Raw genomic sequence first — 20,597 nt, forward strand, 5'->3', positions numbered from 1 at the left:
AAGTTAGTATTTGGTTGCACATAACTCTTTTGTCTCTCTCCCATTCTAAAGGCAAAGAAATATTTTTATACTAACTTCAAAGGAGGAGAGAATATCTTATGAAGACCTTGTAGAGAGAGCAGTTTGTAATCGTTCTCAAACTGCCTTTTGATCTTCCTGGAATGTTCCTACAAATATTCCATAGGGGACCAGTTTGTAATCGACTCGAACTACCTTCTAGTCTTCTAGGAATATTCCTACGAATATTTCGTACAGGAGCTGATTCAGAATCGACCTGAAATGTCATCTAATCTTCCGAAATATTCCCATGGTTATGAAGACCCTATAGAGGGGGCAATTCGTAACCATCCCGAACTACCTTTTGATCTTCCTGGAATATTCTACAAATATTTTCTAGGGGATCCGATTCATAATCGTTCCAACCCGCATAAGAAGAAATCTGCTATAACAAAAAATTGAGTTAGAAAGGTGCTCAAGATGCATGAGTCGTGCAAATTCAACCTGCGTAAGATGAAATATGCTACAACGAAAAATCAAACTAAGAAAAGTACTTGAGGCACATGAGGTACGAAAACTCGACCCACACCCGATAAAATTTGCTATAGAAGTGCAAGGTAAAAAACGCTCAAAGGACGTAAAGACCAAGAAGACGTACTCCAAACCCTAAAAACTTCGAAACACGCCTTCGACGAAGAAGGACAAATGATAGGAAATATAAAATCAACTAGCCATCAATGTCATGTCAGGCCAACACCCTCTTGTCCATAAAGATCAAAGCTCAAAAGGTAGGTCAAGTCAGTTACTAAGTTGTCGAGCTACCAAGTTATTGGGTCGCCTCCTTAGCAAAATATTTGTGGAAATATTTTAGAAGATCAGAAGACAACTCAGGTCGATTATGAATCGACTCCTATGTGAGATATTTACAGAAATATTTTAGGAAGATCAAAAGATAGTTCGGGGCGATTAAGAACTGCCCCCTCTGAGATCTTCATAAGCGTGAGAATATTTCTGAAGACTAGAAAGCCAGAAGGCACTTCGGGTCGAGTACGAACTAGTCCCCAATAAAATATTCACATGAACATTCTAGAAAGATCAAAAGGCAATTCGGAAATGATTACGAACTACCCTCTCATCTTCGTAAGACATTCTCTCCCCCTTTTGAGGTTAGTATAAAAATACATCTTTGCCTCCAGATACTAACTTAAACATCGAAGGGATTCATTCGAAAAACTTCTCTCGACCTTAATCTTTGTGCAGAGATAAGGTTGGAGAAACCCTGCTTTACCTCGAACGACTCCTCACACATGAATCAATGCCACATCATGCTGCTACATACATCAACAACATTTATCCCTAACAAAAAGTGATTTCACACAAAATCTAAAACCACCAAACAAATAATGGATGAGACATGAACACATACATCTGTTTATATATTTCCAAGCAACACTATAAATCTTTCTTTTAAAATAAGCACCTGCTATTTTATTCAACACTAAAATTGAAAGAGCCAATATGTACCAACATCAGTATGGAAATTACCAAGAAATTGTATTCAAGCATCAAAACATGTTTACAGGATATGAGTAATTACGCCGTTGTGTTTCTTTATGAACAAACCAGGAGTTGGCAAGTGATCGCAAACATATCTTGGATCACCAAACAAAGAATGGAAATAACCAAGAAATTTAAAGAACCAAGAACCAACATCAGTATCGAAATTACCAAGAAATTGTATTCGAGCACCGAAACATGTTTACAGGATACAATTAATTACATATTTGTGTTTCTTTATGAACAAACCAGCAGTTGGCAAGTGATCACAAACAAATCTTGGATCACCATACAAAGAATGCATTAGCCATGAGCGCATATCTGTCAATATATTTCCAATCAACACAACATAAATCTTTCTCGCCCAGGTAGTGAACAAGGATTTTCAATAAGCATCTGTTGTTTGCATTCGATACGAGGAAGAATTTCCAGTATAAAAGACGGTATCATCCAATTTAACTAAATCTGCAGGGCATATCATGTACATAAGAACATTTATACATCAAAGCATGCCACTCATCAGAAAAGAGGCGGGCACCAAGAATAAGGCATTAGAACAACAAACAAATTATACAATGGGCTAGACTTCAATATAGTAATCCTGCACCCTCTCCCATTGTCAACTCGAAGCATCCATCAAGGAAAGCCAAATGGAGGCAAATCTTGTGGCGGCATTCCATACCAAAGTTGCTGAAGATACGGATCCCGATAATTACTTATAAGAAGGTATTGAGGAGCTTTAAAGGGACAAAAAAGCTATTGATCATGAGTCACGTAAAATTATGTTCAATTCACCGGCATGTTTTGCTAGCAGCCCTCCTCTCCTGCACCAGGAACACATAACAATGTCAAAGAAAAAAATACTTCCATATTTAATGGTGAAAATGATATTACGGTCAGATGAGTACTTGAAAATTTTAACCAATTTGACTCTCATGATATTTTAAATTAATGAGATATCTTCTCAAAGTTATATAAAGCTACTGATGGACAAAGACATGAAATATATAACAGTTATTTCAAGCATCATTAATATGAACTTTTTAGAATAGAGCAACACCAAACATACTGGTGGATCAAGAATGGCACCAGCAGGGGAACTGCATACCGATGAAGAAAAGATGAACAAAACAGAATATAGCTAAGTATTAACTCACCCAATTTCTAAATGTCCTCATACTTGGGCTTTGAACCACAACTGTCAATTTGAATCAGAACGAATCACTGGGTTGGTAAAACCGGTTGTTATATTTAAGCAATCATGGCATTTAACGAATGGAAGTTTACTATCCTTTTCAACTCATTGAAGCATCCATTCAAAGTTAAAAAAGGAACAAGCTACTCCAACACATATCACATAGTGAATAGACTTAAACTAAGCTAGTTTCCTGGCTTTCAAACCACTCTCAGTCATTGTGTTCCAATGAATTTAAATAGAAAAAATAGATTCATGAGCACATGGCATAATTTATGAGGCAGCTTAAAGTAATCTCGTCCTTTTCCAACTTGACACGTGGACACTAGCATGGCACAAACGACAAAAATCCATTAGGCCGAATTGGCCATGTCAGCAGTCATTTCGAGTGGAAATATTCTTCAAACCATCCTTGATTCGAATAATATTTCTCTAACCACAAGATATTAGGGAACTTGGACTGTAAATAGCAAGTTGTTTCCTCTCTCCAACCTGAACTTTGATACTGCTGCACTTCGGATGGACTGAGTCGAGAGCACATCAAGAGCATGTCTTCTACTATAGGCACATCGGGAGCTCAAGGACCTCAGCAAATTGGGAGCTCCACTTTGGCTTCATCTTTGGAGATCTTGAAGCATCGCTTCAAGAGGTCGGGGGAGGTCGGGGGCTCCACATAAGCACTTCGGTACTACTTTGGTTAATTAGCTCTAGTTCGGCTCCTTGGAACCTCGGGCTGGGTCAACCTACTTGCACTTCAGGAGCTCCACATAAGCTCTTTGGTACTACTTTGGTGGTTTAGCTCTAGTTCGGCTCCTTGGAACCTTGTGCTGGGTCAACCTACTTCCACATCAGGCTCGGACCTAATTGTGTCCCAGCACCGCACTCACCGGCCGACTGAGGACATCTACCAAATTAGTATGAAATTAGCTTCAAGCATGATCACCCTAGTTCGTGTTGGATGTCACTGATGATCAGCTTTCAATGTCGGGAAAAGGCACAGCACAAAGCACGAATTTCTCAACAATTTCAAGGACTCTAGGATATAGATATGTGGAGGTGATCGACATCTTTCATCCAAAAGCCAAAATACACCAACATATGTCCATGATCAACACACAAGGATAAACATATGCTTTGCACATTAATGCACTATACATGGTCGACAGAGCAGAAAGATTGGGAACAGAGATAAAACTAAGAGGATAAGAGGATCTCACAGCTTCCTCCTACCCCAACAAAAGTCCCATCCTGATAAGAATACAAATCCTAGTTGGAGAAATACTTAACCCTAGAGGGGTGTCCTCATCTAACATCTTCCTCTCATTCCAAAGGTAATTTACACAGGAGGATAAACAGTCTACGCCAACTCAGCACTCCTCTACAGAGGCAGACTAAGCAAGAATTAGATTTAAGAGAAACACTAAGAAGAGAATGCCCCCAAAGTTTCTTCTTAGATATGCTCCTTCCCTGACCAATATAATAGTATGAGAGAGCCCCATACCAACAGGGATCCTATTCTGATAAGATGAGAATAAGAACTCTAGTTGCATATGGACCCAGTGTCCCGATCCAACAGTTCATGGTTTGGAACTGGTATAGGAGAGCAACATCCGACTATACTAAGAAAAACATCACAATGTAACTAAGTAATTTAAGTTGGCTCAAGTCCACATGATTATTAACTATGGCATTACAGATTGAATTGCAAAAGACCAAAAGCTGAATCATGTTTATAATTTCACGATTCAACAGTCCACCAAAAGTTATAACTACTGGGACACTTGTGTCCATGGCCCCATACTGTTATAAAAATTTTTCTACTTATAATTAAAGGAGCTCCATACCTAATTAGTGGAGGAAGAACTTGTTTTATCTTTTCCAGATTGTTGAAACAGTGGGTGCAATGCTCCAGCCTGCTTTAGCCATAAGATCGTACATTATGGATACAACAAGAAACGACCATCTTAAACTCGACAAGGACCAATAAATCTAACAAAACTTACCTTTGTTCAGCCTGAAGATCAACTCCCACTGTTGAAGATGCAGATATTGTTGAACTTATAACTGGTTTAAAGATCTTAACAAGCTCCAACAGCAGACTCAGAGAAACAACAGTCTGTCTGAGAATAAATTACAAGAAAAAACCATCATTCCTCCCTTAGTAAGACCATGTGCATATATTTCCAATCATAAGCATGTACCCAATGCAAATGTATTTATACCTCTCAATCTTGCTGTTTAGTAAACCAACAAGAACTGGCAACAAGGTCGAAAACAGATCAAGGGTAAAAAGTCCAATTTTGTCCTTGAGAATGCTGATGACATCAACCTGAACCTGCACTTGCACTCAGATAGATGTCTATTGATAAAAGACAGATGTAAAAGGGAATACAGAAGCTTTCCAGCCAAGATGACTAGATATGACCTTAGTGGCCAACAAATAAATGGCCTGAAAGGAATACCTACAGAATAGTCAGGCAACTTTGCCACAGAACTAATTGCGCCTTTAATGCCATTTTGTTCCCAAAAATGCCGCACCATCTGCAAGTCCAAGAAATTTAAGTAGGCTGCTGCAAATAGCAGTGCTTGAAATTGACATATACCAAGTATTCTCATCATTTGTCAATAAAATAATCAAATCATTTAAAGTGTGTCTCAGCAAAGAAACAATCAATGGCATTCCACATTAGTATAGGCACATCGTAACAAGGGCATTGCACTTTTCTGTAGAATCCTCATGTCATAATTAGTTTCTGAAAGAGCAAACAAAGCAAAAAAATTACACACACACACACACAGGCTTTCTGAAAAGAAAAGAATAATGGTTGACTCTTATGTTGGGTTTCTAACCTAGAAGGACATTATTTGTCCATTAAAGTCTCCTGACCAACATAATGGTTTACTACTCTTAGATGTATATAAAGCAAAAGAAGAAAGAGACATAGTGGATCAAACTTGATCAGACTTAATCATGTAGACAAGAGAGAAGACAAAGAGAAGCTACATATACTTTTCTATTTCAAATCTCAGAATGAAGATGGTGCAATTATAATCATACCCCAGTTCCAATGACAGCCATAGTATAATTCAAAATCTTGATTGAGTTCCACACTTCTCTAACAAAAGGTGGCAAATCTCTTACTTTTGATTTATTAGTCACAGAAGGAAATATCAATAAATTTTGTTTCCCCAAAGTACTTCATGCTTTTGACGAACTTATCATGAGGCCTTTTCTTACTTGTCTAAGCTTTTAAGAAAATTGGTTACCTTGTGAAGATATCTGAGCAGATCATAAGTTTAAAAATTATCCCTTTTAGATTTACCTCTTATCATTTAATCTCTATCCAGTGTTTCCCCCACACAAACTTTGGGCAAGCTGTTAGTCATTGGTTTGTGCCTTTATCTTACATTTAGATCCATGTATCAAGGCCAGACTCATTCATCCAATTTGCACCTAAGAGAGTTCATGTATAAAGTTAGGCTCTTTCCTACTAGCTTATGCTTTAAAAATTAACTAGAAAACCTTGTTTTTAAGCAACTAAACAAGGAAAAAAGAAGCTATGTAACCCTAGAAGTATTTGATTTCTCATATTTGGAAAAAGAAAACTTATTTTTTGTGCCTTCTCACTGATGCCCAAAAAAATTTAGAGTATAATTTCTTCAATTAAAAATATAAAAAGACAATCAATGCACATGACACATGCCAATGTGGGGTCTGGATAGACTATTTCCTTAACTCAAACCCTGATCACCCATGTTGAAATGGAACCTCTTCGGTTAATAAGTTAAACATGTGCTGATTTTTTAGACAAAACCATTCATGTAGTTTCTCCATCAAGTATTGCTCTACAGCTGATATAGCTAATCCCAATATCAATGGGAAAAGACTGGGATGATGTTAATAATTGTAATAGAAATATGATAAGTTGATAACTGAAGGAAGGACTGACAAAAAAATATAATGTTTGAATTGTGGTACTTTGCAAAAACAATAGACATGGACATGTAAAGACTAGATTCCAGCTTTGAACAAGTTCCAGTGCACCAATAATAGATTTGTTTGAACCATGTAAATTGAAGAGACTATCTGCAGATACCAAAATTGATAACAAAATGATGCAGCATTTTGATTTTTTTATTAACATTACAGTTTACATCAAGGCCAGAAAAATAATACACAGAAAAGAGAAGACTACATTCCTTTTGGATGATGAAATAAGCTTTCACAACATGAATGTCAATGAACAATGAATTTACAACAGCCAACAGTCTTGAAAATTATATGATCATTTTAAGGGGAATGGTTATTACCTGTAATTTAGTGAGGCGAGATTTCAAAGAATTTATGAATGCATCATGGTTTTGAATTAGTGTTTCGGGAATCAAATCATCCTCTGATGTTGTCAAGTCCCTTTCAGAGGTCGCCTCTGATTGTTTCTGTTCATCACAAAACAGCATGGAAAGAGTAAGTAAATGTTGTCAAATAAACTCAAGAGGCAGTCCAGCACAACCAGGTGAAGTGCTCAAGCTTCTGAGATGAAACACTTGTTTTTTCAACAATAGTTATCAATACATTGGAATGTGACATGTCATTGCTCAACCAAAACATACATGTTCGGGTTTGTATATCTCCACATAAATGACTATGCTCTCCATAGAATCAGAAAACAAAAAGATTATAATTATCAGGATTGACTCTGTGATCCACTGGGACTTAAACCATGACTAAACTGGAGGTTCTGAGAAAAATTTTCATATACATCCAGAAAAGTAAAGAAAATCAAGAAAACTAGGAATCCTTACTGAATGGTATAAGTCAATTGCACATGTGTTGCTTGTAGTCCAGAATATTAATGAATATGTAGCACAAAAACAAGCCCAAGCCTGGGGGTGGTATAAATCCATTTCACATATGTTGCATTTAATCCAGAATAATCATGAATACCTAGCATAAAAACAAAGCCCAAGCCTGTCATGTATAACACATTAATCTGATCAAACCTAAATGGTGCAAATCTTAACCAGAGAAAATAAATTGATACATGGTTGTGATTCTCAAGTTAACTAAAACACCTTAGGTTAGGTTAACTTTCAAACAGTACAGCTCAAATTTGTAGTGAGTTAAGTTAGCAACAAAGGAGAGAGGAAAACCAAAGAGCATTTTGCATGAATTTGCAAGGACAAGATAGACCTGAGATCAACAAAAAGTGTGGCATCAATGCTACACGATGGGGAACCTTTTATCTAAAAGACCAAGAAATTGATGGATACATGTAGTTAAATTTCATTGTTTTTCATGTTTGATAATTCTTATGGCTTAAAAAGACCTAAATCAAGGATCTTGTATTTGGGAAGCAGCCAGCAAGATCAAACTAGCCTTTCGTACCAAATCAGACAGGTTTTGTCCAAGTTCTCTTTAACAGATCTGAGAGCACAATGTTTTGTGTTGAGTGAGGGCTCAGGAGACTCCTCATGTCGGCTGACTCGGCTCCACTGCTGCCATCACTTTACACTGGATTGGAGGCTGGAGAAGAGGAGTGCCAACCTATTTCCATTGTTTTTTTTTTTTATAATTGGTGGTGGTTGGAACTTGGAAGGTGGTTCAGGATTGCCACAAGGACCCACATGCTGGCACGGCTATTTATTATGCTAACGAACAGCCATAATAGGGTTATGGGCAATTCTTGAAACCTTAACGAACAGCCATAATGAACAGGCTTTAGACTAATATTTTCTTCCATATAAATTTGTAAAGTCCACATGGTTAACATGAAGGAAGCAAAGAAAATTCTCTTAAGAGAACACCTGACATGCACCTCAAAAATTGAGCAATCTCTAATGTAGATAATCAGTTTGATAAGGTATGTCTCTACACAGGAAGATAACAGATTATATGAGATCCAGAATATATGACAACAGTATGTGCCAGTTGCTATATCAAGCAAATAACAAAACAAAGTGCAATATGAAAACATTACAGCATGGACTACATATTGTAAGCCATAAAAAGCAAGAAGAAAAACTAACTATTGCCATGTTGCTGCCACATCTTTCTCTTCTTTCCCAGCGTTCAACTAGAGTCCGCGTCTTTCCAAGTTGGACAGCAACTGCCAAAATGAACATAAAGATGATCAAATTTGCCGAGCAATCTCAGTAATCCTCAGATTATATTTGAGATATGAAGATTGTTCCACACTTGTTACCTCCTTTAACATATTTCACTGAGTTAGTTTCACTGCTTGAGCATGGCGACTCATTACCTGCAGAGAAAATATCATTGTCATCTATGAAAAGCAATTAAAGAAGATGGGATAGAGACACTTTTACAAAAAACAAAGCAATAAATGACACATTTGCAAACAAGACTTTTTCAGCAAAATCTCTCAATGCAAATTTTGTAATAGCAAGTCTTAGAATTTTCTCATTATAATACATGTCGGTGTAAGCGAAAAAATATACACTCGCCATAGTTAATATAAGCACAAAGAAGACCACACAACCTAACATGGTGTTACAACACAAACAACTAGTATAGACCATTGTACAACAATCTAACCAGCAACTATACAGAAGGAACATAATGGTAACTGGGTGATGGTATTTATGCTAAGCTTCTGCAGTCTTTTCTTTAATTATTTGGAGGCATATTATCACAATAGTAACTTCAAGGCAGATAAAATTCATCAATCAATATAATTAGACAACTATATCTAAATACAAAAACTTTGTATTGATGAACAACACCTACAAGTGATCAATAATGTTACCTTAACTTTCTAAAATGAAAATATGGTATATGCAGTTGCACATGTAGATGCAATCAGAATGACTGCCCAGGGTTCTCAATTTCAATCTGTACCACCCGGTACAGGCGGTACATATCAATCAGAGAGGATACTGGTACGCGGACCACCCTCTACTGGGCAATACCAATTTTTGACCTCGTATCGGGTGATACGAGATCTGTACCAGGCGGTAATGGTCGAAATTTGATCGTTACTAAGGCATACGGGGCATACTAGGCATATCGGTCGATACGCCCCGGATTTTGACCATTATCGGGGTGTACCGGTTGGTACGTCTCAGATTTCGATCGTTATTGAGGTGTACCAGTTGATACGCCCCTGTTTTTTTGGATCGTTACCTCTAGATATTTTTAGAGGTTTTTAAGCTCTTTTGGATGTACCATCGGTATGCCCTGGCATATCGTCGGTACATCTCGATACATACCATATTGAGTAGGGCTTGGTACACCGGTACGAACCAAAATTAAGAACCTTGTGACTACCTCACATAAGGTTAAGGGTCAAGGATGTATTAGTACTGTATATGCAAGAGATACAACCACATGTGCAGTCTACATAAGTACAAAGACATAATCTGGTTTATATTTCACTTTGATTAAAGTTACTACAATTATTTGAGTGCTATAATAAATTGTTCCTAATAATTTAAGATTAATCACTAGACATTTTCCTGCTTCCTATAACATTATTTAAATTGTTTCTTAAATGAGTAAAAAATGCCATCTCACAAATACTTGCTTTGGCCACAGTTCTACATCTTAATTCAATTATATATTTTCTGTATACTTCAATCTGAACAGCATATATACACTTAATTCAGTTATATGCTTAATTCCATAATATGTATGCTGGTGCAGCAAATACGCTTAACTCAATTAATTTTTTTTTTTGCATACTTTAATGTGAACAGCTTGTACCAGTTAATATTGGGCACCTTGTACTGGGCATACCATGTATCCCCTAGTCTGCATGTCAGTAGACCGGGGAAAACTGCCCATGCCAAACTGTACCAAGCGGTATTGCAAACCATAGATATAATATGTATGTACATATGTATGTATGTAATACACAAATGGCAAATGGAATTTACTTTTAACTAAGTCTATTTATGTTTCATGTCCAATTCAGGATAAATTTGTAACAGATCAAAAGTTCTAAACTGAACTGCTTTGAGTTTGACTTGTATAGTTTCTAATAAAAGTCCAAACCAGTAGGTACATACTATAGCCAAATCAAAATGACCAATATGCAACCCTTGCAACCCCAAGTTGATCTTGTTTGGGCCATTATAAACAAAACTAAAATCATATAATATCAGCATATAATAAGAAAAGAAAAATAGGGAAAACCAGAAAGGAAAGACTCATCATCTTTATTAATTAGCCAAAGATAGATATACCATTGTCATTCTGTGATTGTACAGGCTGCTCTATTGACAATACTCTTTCAAACTTTTCTGCAATGTTTCTTGTCATAGTGTGTTCTCTGACATCATCTTCTACAGCTTCATGACTTGCAGCGAGAATGGGGAACAAATTTGAATTAACATCTGAATCACTTCTTCTATCAGTCAAATCCATAGATGCATTCGCAATCAGTTGGTCCTTGCTATCACCAGAAGCAAATGATGATTTACGTTTATGAGTTATTTTGTTGGACCTTGAACCACGAGAAATTGCTTCAGAAGCAGCTGTTACCACTCTGAAACTGTCCTGGCCCAGGTTGTCTCTAGGTACAATAACAGGCATGTACAGACGTGTATGTGTTCCCACACTACTCTGTACCGTCGAAGCCTTCTTTGAAGTTACCAAACTAATTGCTTTTGTGGTATTTGAACTCAATGCAGTGTTCCTTGATGGCAAACTTCGTTCAGTTTTGTTTGAAGGATTAAGAGAACCTTGAATAGCTTTTACAGAACCAGATGTGGTAGAACTAGGGGTGGATGCTTTCGAAGACATCCTGGAATGAAATCTTTGTGGTACAGTGATGCAGCTATCAGAGCTTTTGTTCCTTGTAACTCCACTCAGGGTAATTGGTGCTACAGTTGATGTGTTACATGAATTAGTTCCATGACTGATACTTTGTCTACAGTCGTCAGCTGTGTTTCATATAGCATAATCCAAAAAAGGATGGAAAATTACAATCTCATGATTGAAAGTTCTTCCGAAAATGAAGGTCAAAGTGATAGAAATTATACAAGAAAGAAGTTACACTTACAAATCAAGCATGTGCCTCCTTCTGTCTCCTTGGTTTTAATTCCAATATCATGATACTCAGTGGTAGGTTTTATATTAGATACACCACTGCTCTCTTTCAGTTCAAGGGAAAAGTTCTCTACCTGAAAAGTAGGCTCTACAAGGCCACTTGCTTTTGGCACCACACCAAGAGCATAGGGAGCAATGAGCTGAGACACATAGGCAATCTACTTAGTAGACTAATATACAATAGACTATCACACAAATGTGGAAATCAAGTTAGGTAGTTACCGATATATCTGCCACCCAAACTCCAACACGGCTTTCATAGTAGGAGCATCCCAAGAGTTTCCCTTCATATATACTGAGATCACCCAAAGTCGACCACCCCATATCAACAACATCATGACATCTTAAGGGCTCCCAAGAGAATACCTAGTAATTATACTTAGATAAATGAGCAATGACAACTTTTCTGTCAGATATCAAGCACTATTATAATTTATAAAAGAATTTACTTTCAAGGTTGCTTCCAACCCACAAAATAGGGTTTTTCCATCAGGGTGAAAGATCATCGAGCACACCCCAGTAGCCTGAGAAAAGAAGAAGAATCACATAATGTAGAGATTTAAAAAATAGTTCCATTATAGACATCCATATTAAGTAATTTGAGATTCTTGATGACATATTTATATCTGAATCTCATTCGTGTGATATGTATAAGTATTCAAGTAAAACATAGAAGGCTGAGACATTCTATATGAAAAAAATCTATGCAAATTAACTATTAAGAAAATATTGGAGTTTCTTCACACTTGGAACATCCAATATATGAAAAATGTGCCAAGGGGCATACATTCTCCCTCTCCTCATTCATCTTCTTCCTCAAACCAAGGGACATTTTGAAAAACCAATTCAATCATGTCCTTCCTAAAGTGGCCAGAGGTTTCAAGTAGTGTGTGGTACAAGGGCCTGATGCCAAGCAGATCTCATTTGCAACAAAATCCACGCTCAAGCCACAACCCATATTGCATAGTAAACCACAATATTAACAACCTTACTTCTTGGAATGAGAATGACAAAATTAGGCACATTTTTGTCTTATGTGTTACTATGCTGGATTAGTCAGTCATGATCTTTGGTCTTCAATCTGACTTGATGAAAAGAAATAGATCACTTCCAATGGACTCATTTAGTCATTTTGAATGATTCCAATTTACCTCACAGCTAATAAAAAGTAGAACACTTTGATAGTTTCTCTCATACATTAAAAAGATTGTAGACAGCTTATTATAACTGGGTGATTTTTCACTGATAAGAGACTCTTATTCCTCTTAGTTACGCTTCTTTATTTCTTTCACTTTCATCCTTTAGTCAAGTTTAATATAACAAGAGATAAAGAGGTAAGAGTTTCTTGTTTGACTTGTGTGAAGAGTGTGGCTAATTATTCCACTTCCTCATAAATTGTGTGTGTTGTCAAACCATTTCCTTCCATACTCTATTGTCTAGATCTTTGGCCACTAGTCCTGTTGGCTCTCATTATCCCATTCCATCCTTCAAGAGTTATCTCTCTTAGTGCACTATAAGTCTTTGCTATGCAGCATTGTTTCTCTTTTACTACCCAAGACTTCTTTTTTATCATCAATGATTAAGTTTCCAGAATTGAGAATAACAAGCACTCCTTAGACAGCAACATGGAACAAAATCTATATAACAAAGTTAACAACCCACTAGGAAAAGTAGATGATAGATTGCAATAGAAGATTTCTCTTTTTTCTCTCTCTCTTTGGCATACTTGAAATAATATTTTACTATTAACTTGTGCTTTTCATATGTCAAATTGTTTTCCTACAATTGAAATATAATTTCACTAGATAAGATTAATTTGATCTCCATAATATTTTTTCTATTGCATCAGTTGGTTTTCACTACAAGCAAACCAAAGCCAAAACCTCACATTCTTCAGCTCTAGCACCTACATTGCCCTACAATCTACATTATATACTTGGTGAACAAAGTAATTGTTGCAAGCCACCAACACATTAAGAGTATACAAAATGGTATTTGGGCTATCCTGAAATGCTCTTCCACACCAGTCTACTCTTAATCAAGGACTTAGGCAGCATGATGTTAATAGGCATGGGAAGTTGTATATCAGTGACAAATGTACTGATGATGCTGAGTAATAGAAGATGGTGTCAGAAATTTAATCTCTGGAGATTTCTCTTTTCTAGGGTAGGTTAACACTACATAGGGAGGGCAGTTAACAGATAATGGCAGCATATAAAATGACAAGTACCATTCAACTGATAAAACCATTTCAGAATAACACCAAATGATGAAAATGATAAACTAAAAATTATATCATAACATCTGGTGCAATTCTAATGGTTAAGATGATGAACTCTTAGATTAAGGATAAACAGAAAATGCAAGCATAGATGTAAGAACTTATATTTGATGTTCAAAGAGAAAACACTTAACATACCTCAGGCCCCACAGAACCTATCAGTTCAAATGTTTCAAGATCCCAGAATTTCACAGTTCGATCAGCTGAGCCTGGAATTGTTTCATATCAGCCCATCAAGAGAAACAATAGTACAGAGCATAGAACTACATATTACATATACGAAGAACTACCATGACTAGGAGCTATGATACTAATGCATAAGATGAGCAGAAAGATATCATCTTAGTACAATATATTTAATAGAAAAAGTCAAATCAACCACAGAGAATCAACAAAATCATGCCTAAATCTGAAGCCTACAGGTTGTTTGGTCTTAAAAATGTAGGGCTGTAGCAATCACAATTAGAAAGGCATGTAAATTGGAACGTTCCATCATTCAGAATCACTGTAGCAAGTTTCAATTTGAGAGAAAATTAGAAAATTATCACATATCATTAGTTTAATACGTTAGTGAACTCGCAATTCAAGAGAAAATATCACATCTAATTAGTTTTATATTTCAAGAATAGTGAATTAGACTTTACGCAAACACTGACAGAGGCTTATGTAGAAGGAAAAGTATTCAGTAACAGTTAAATGTTTGAGGTTTCATTTAATTCTCTTGGGTTCAAACATGTGACTAAAGTATATAATCATCATCAAAACCTTGCTTTCTGTCTTTGTCTAGACAAATTCTGTACATAGGGGCTATGAAAAGCTACCATATGTTCATATGAAAATAAAATGCAGATCTCCAACATATAGACGGGTTATTTTTTTTTTAAGTACATATGCAACAACATTTATTGAAGTACATATGCCATAGTTCCAGAATAATTAAAGGCATTATTTTTTAAAAAAGTGGGTCCTACACTTTCATGACTTCAGAAATCATAAGTTGGTTCCTAAAATAGCCTTATGGATGGAACAAAAATTGTTGATTAAGGGCAAGGTTTAGATACAATTTTATGTGACATAACCATGCAAATGAAGAAAAATAATCAAAAAATTGAAAATAAGAGCATACCTGTTGCAAGTAAAAATTCATGAGGATGAAAGTCTATACACCTGATTTGTCCATTATGAAACTTAAAATCATGCAGAAGCTTTCCTGCTGTTAAATCCCACAGCTGTTCAAAGAAGCATTAACATAAAACTGTGTTAGCTGTCATTTAGGGGAAAAGAAAACCTAGACATGATTATGCGGCACAATTATCCAACAACATTACCTTCACCATGTTATCTGCTCCTCCTGTAACAACCCAACGCCCATCTGGTGTAAATCTAATTTTTTGAATTCCCCCAGCATGGCCCTTGTAAGTATGAATGCATCCCTTCTTTCTAATATCCCATATTTTAAGATCAGTATCCAAAGAACCAGATGCAAAGAATTCACCAAATGGATGGAATTCAACTGAGGTACAATTGGATCTGTGCCCAGTAAGAGTCCGAACAACTACACTTTGACATGAACAGCCAAATCAGAAGCTGTTCAACAAAATTTCACAAACCATGATGCTAATGTATCAAAAAAACAGTAAAGCATGATATTAATGTTTAAAAGATAGTTAAGCTCACATGTCGCAACAAAGGACTTGTCTTGGCACCAATGATGTCATTAACCAGTTATAGTTGGGGAGTATCAAACCATGATTAACATGAGCTATTTAAATAGGCATCTTTATGTTATCATAGTTGGTCTTTACGATTTAGTATCCTATGAGGTAAAAGGACAGTTTCAAGTGTTGGACTAACAATTGTTGTAGTTATAACTTACAAGTATTATAAACCTCAAGTTATACAACATGAGTTATGAACCTTTGGGTGAGTATTAAAACTAATGTGTTTGTGTTAATAAACTTCCAGGTAATCTCAAACTCTTTGGACATGACTTCTTTGAGTTCTGTGAACAACTTCTGGCTATTTATTGGAAGAGTACTTTTAGTTTAGGCTACATGTTTTTTAATATAAAGAAAGGAGATATTGTTGCACTGTACTGACCGGTATTTACCAGTCCAACCATTGACTGCTGTTGGAGACGCAGCATGTCGGTATACCCGCCTGGTATACCAATATCAAACCAAGATCTAAATCATTGGCTTTATACCTTTATCTATATGTGAGGTGAAAGAATGTGGCCCAGAAATCTCCATTGCAAAGAAAAGGTCGATATTGTACGTGTTGGTAATAAAATCTCCATTCAACTAGGAAAGAACACATATGACATTGAACAAGTAAGCATACAGACACCAGATACTGTTTTCTGTTCAAAAAATGGCAAAATTGTATTACAAAATAACAGGTAACAATTAAAACTACAAAAGCTCTCCATTGGCAGATTCACAAAGTTGAGAAATGTGTATGGCATAATTACACTATAGATTTGATGGGGCAAATGTTATTAGTTGCATGATTACACTATGGAGTTACATGTGTTAGATTTATTATTGCAAACCTGAAGTTAGTTGCCTGACAAAGGAAAGGCTGGCATGTTATGAAACTGTGGGTTACTATTATGAGTTTATGACTAAACCTACTTGCTTTAATTAACTTCTACTAATGAAGTTGTCAACACCACATCACCTAAGCTTATAAAGTAAGGCTTATAGGAACTACATTTTGGTAAGCCAGAATTATAGTGAGAAAAGGGCTATGGAAGAAAAAGGTTTGTATGGTGCAAAGCAATAGCCTTATATATTAAACTGAGTTCAGTTTTTTCTTTTTCTTTTCCCATTTTTCTCCTTCATAAAAGAATTTTAAGTTTGTGAGAACAAAACAAGTTGTTACCTATTTTGGCCACCACACTCCAGTGAAGACTCAAACCATTTACTTCAACAATAGTAAACTGGGTTAGAATCACTATCACTTACTCTTCGCCTCTTCCAGATCCCAAAGTTTAATTATGCCAGTAGATGATCCCCCAAGAACCAAGACTTCCGCTGAATCAAAGGCCACAGATTCAACAGAACCCATATGACCAGATAAGCTCTGCAGATAAAGTATGATTAAACAAAACAAAACAAAACAAAAAATCAACTTCTGAAGCGAACTACTAGAGCCAGCAGAAAGGTGAAGGAATGAAGCCATTATGGTTTTAGTGGCCTTGTCTTCCAGTAACAGGAAGCATGCAGGATTAATATAGAAGTCCACAGATAGCAAGTTAACTATTTGGGTGTATATTAGTACAAACACAAAGAGTCGATTGAATTGCCAATTACCATTATGTCACCCTAAATCAGTAACATTATACCAAAATCTTGAAAATCTACATACATAAAAACTAAAGTTTGAGCACCAGGAAGGAGAAGAAAAACTGAAATTTAGGACTCACCAGTAGTGGTGTTGGTTTACCAATCGCCCATAGATTTACTTTGCGATCTTCACCACCAGTAACAAAAACTCTGCTTGATTTCTTCCCAATAGCCACACAGTTGACATCAGATGCATGCGCTACGAATTCCTCTATTTCCCAAGGGTCAACGAAAACCCAAATGGAATAAACTAAATTTTCTAACAAATACCAACCACGAAGACCAAGCACAGACATTTATTCTCTACAAGTACAGATTTTGGACGAAAATCGTCAATCTTTTAATATCAAACTTCTTTCATCTAAGCTCAAGCTTATTTGTCCAAACGCAAATGTTAATGAAGCACATAAAACTCGAAACACGAATATATGAAGCAAATAGTAGCTGATCCCGGCACAATAACACCAAAAGAGCAATCAAATGTATTCGTATAAGTAGTGCAGACACTCCAAGTCATCTCCACTTTTCGTCCTCGACACAGATTCCAGTTCAGAGCGATTTCTTTAGGCACAGGGGGAAAGAAAACCCGAGTTCAAAAAGAAAAAAGTAAAAAAGAAGACGAGACACGAAAACAAGATCGGCGCAAGCATATTTCGAATTCGAGGAAGAAAGACAAGAAGGATACGGAGCTTGTAACCACGATTCAGCGCCATGTCTCCAGCTCGGGCTCTCTCCGGCGAATCGAGTCGGAGCTTCCCAACGGTGCGCGATTGGAGTCGAGCTCAGTCAATCGGGGGCTCGGACCTCCACCACGGAAGATAGAGAAAATGCGGAAAAAGAAAGGGGAAAAGAAGAGGAAAAAAAGAGAGGAGAGTGAACGTTGGATGGTGTATGTCGCTGCTGTGACTCGCTCGGACCGTGCGGAAGGAAGAGATCGGTGGGTGAGCAAAGCGCTCCACGGCTTCCTTTTTCCCTTTTTTATTCTTTCGGGATCTCGTGCGGTTGTTCGTGTATGACTCTTTCCTCCAAGTCCATCCACCCGTGAACAGGTCTCCGTCCTGTCAGCCCCGATAAAGCAAATGAAAACACGATCAGGATTCACTTCGTTGGGACGGTGCACCAAGCAGGCGAACAATTATGCTAATTGCCGGAATAGGCGGGCCCCCCTGTTAATGCAAGTTAATTTGACCAAAAGTTTCCTGAATGGTACAATGATCGAGACACAGATCACTCGTGAAGCGAGCACACTCTTCATCCAAGCGGACGGTTCAAAAGCGCGTTGTAGTGACGTGGCGCCTCAAATCGCTGACGAGCTACCGAGGCCCAAACACCGAATCAGAACCACGTGTTTGCTCACTTGAATCGACAGCAGCTCCTCGTGGGCCCCACGTCGCCGCAAGCATCGCCAAACAGGTAGGTGATCGGGTAGGTCGCTGATCGGCACAAAAATAACAAATACGTATTGGTTCACCCGCGCCGGAGGGCGGAGCCACAAGAACGCAAGGCTTAGGTTGCTGCACGTGTCCCGCACATGAGAGGCCGGTGACACCGCACCTTTCACATTTCGTCTGCGGCCGCCGAATCGGATGCATTACCAACGAATAATTTTTAGCACACACATCACACGATGCCACGTCATCCATACCGAAATTGACACGTTGGCTCCGTATATTTCCAGCCGCATACGCTGACCGACCAATTCGGCGGTTGAATACCGACGTAATTACTGTTTTGAATGCCAATTCGGACCAAGTATTCAAATGTTTGACTATAAATTAGACCGACTCGGGTAGCAATTTTCCTATGTGTGCACGTATTTTCATTCCTATATTTGCAAAAGTTAATCTATACTCAATACTATTTTTATTACTCAATATAATATTAATCTTATAATATATTTAAATATTTTACTTTTATGAATATAAAAAATTCAATATAATCTATACTAAAGATAATTAATTAATTAAATGCCTATTATATAATTAGCCTTTACTATTCTCATTGTCACATTGCAAATCACGTCGAAGCAAAAGCCAAACACCGAGTTTTGTTGTGATGCTAACCTTCCAACAAAAGGGCTTAGCTCTTCACAGCATCCAATTTATTTATGGTGGAGTGGGTGAACATTGTAGTTAGTAGCTAACTTCACATAATTAATTGCAGAACATAAGGAATCTAACTTTATCTTAAAGTTGATGGGCCAAATTATGTTTCACGCAAATGAAAAAGTTGGAACTTCATAAGTTCATGCGTTCCCATCGATGCAATAAAATATGTAATGCAGAAGTGGTGGGTCAGCAATCACGAAGATCTTGATTGAAATTATTCTGCTGTTTTCAGTGTTCATGATAATTATTATCTCTATCGGATCAAGGATTGATGAGTACTTATGTTCATGAAATGTTCTCGATCGTATCCATGTGAATTCCTTTCTCTGTAATATTAGTGATTTGATTGCTCTACGAGCTCACACTACTCATAAAATGACTTGATAATTACAATTGACCGGCATAAATCTAGTGGGTTCCAAAATGTCATGTACGGTATCCCCTGTCGTGATTTAATTTGACCCAATCCAAACCTAATTGGAACCCAAAAGTTCATATTTTGGGTATAATTGAGCTATAATGGGTCGGGTCGATAAATTGGAAAGTAATTTCACTGTATTTGTAGAAGGAAATATAAATAAGCATGACTTTGTGAACTATAATTATAATTTAGCAAAAATTAGACTGATTGATTACCTGAAAGCAATAATATAAATTTATTCTATTCGAGTCAAGGATTATGCTTGATCTATATGAAGCACTACTAGCACTCTGGATATTGATTATGATTATATATATATATATATATATTTGAAATAAATATGATGGCTATTTAAATAATAATTTATTAAAAAAAATTAGTTTAATGATGATTATTTATATTTGTTACTTTGATGATGTGAATATTGATGCTTAAATTGATTCAAATCAATTTACGTCAATATATTAAGAAGACCGATAAGTTGTTATGTACTTAAACTCTTATCTTGTATTCAACTTATATATATAAAGATCAATATCATACGTCGGATTCTCAATATAATTTATTCGATACTCAAGTTAGTAATTCTCAAATACTAATTGAATATTACATTCTTAT

The 20,597-nt window shown here is 36.6% G+C and overlaps 1 protein-coding gene across 9 annotated transcripts; it reads right to left on the reverse strand.

The window, feature by feature from the left end:
* Positions 1 to 1,986: 1,986 nt before the first annotated feature.
* On the reverse strand, positions 1,987 to 18,384 carry LOC135607449 (katanin p80 WD40 repeat-containing subunit B1 homolog KTN80.2-like). 9 transcript variants are annotated; one of them, XM_065099439.1, is made up of 18 exons: positions 18,136 to 18,384; positions 17,531 to 17,661; positions 17,070 to 17,187; positions 15,429 to 15,655; positions 15,227 to 15,329; positions 14,239 to 14,309; positions 12,269 to 12,343; positions 12,042 to 12,185; positions 11,773 to 11,959; positions 10,955 to 11,653; positions 8,953 to 9,009; positions 8,777 to 8,856; positions 7,061 to 7,186; positions 5,216 to 5,290; positions 4,972 to 5,084; positions 4,753 to 4,869; positions 4,594 to 4,662; positions 1,987 to 2,378 (listed from the first exon to the last, which is right to left on the reverse strand). In XM_065099439.1, exons 1-18 carry the CDS (start codon positions 18,161 to 18,163, stop codon positions 2,318 to 2,320), a joined length of 2,481 nt encoding a protein of 826 aa, XP_064955511.1. In that variant the 5' UTR covers positions 18,164 to 18,384; the 3' UTR covers positions 1,987 to 2,317. The 9 variants fall into 9 exon arrangements, 8 of the variants coding, with proteins under 8 accessions (XP_064955511.1, XP_064955445.1, XP_064955560.1 ...); XM_065099373.1 differs by having other exon boundaries at positions 14,239 to 14,303; positions 17,531 to 18,384; XM_065099488.1 differs by having other exon boundaries at positions 10,955 to 11,593; positions 17,531 to 18,384.
* Between the last annotated feature and the right edge of the window lie 2,213 nt (positions 18,385 to 20,597).

The sequence above is a fragment of the Musa acuminata genome, chromosome BXJ1-1, assembly GCF_036884655.1.
Source record: "Musa acuminata AAA Group cultivar baxijiao chromosome BXJ1-1, Cavendish_Baxijiao_AAA, whole genome shotgun sequence".
Lineage (NCBI taxonomy): Eukaryota > Viridiplantae > Streptophyta > Magnoliopsida > Zingiberales > Musaceae > Musa > Musa acuminata.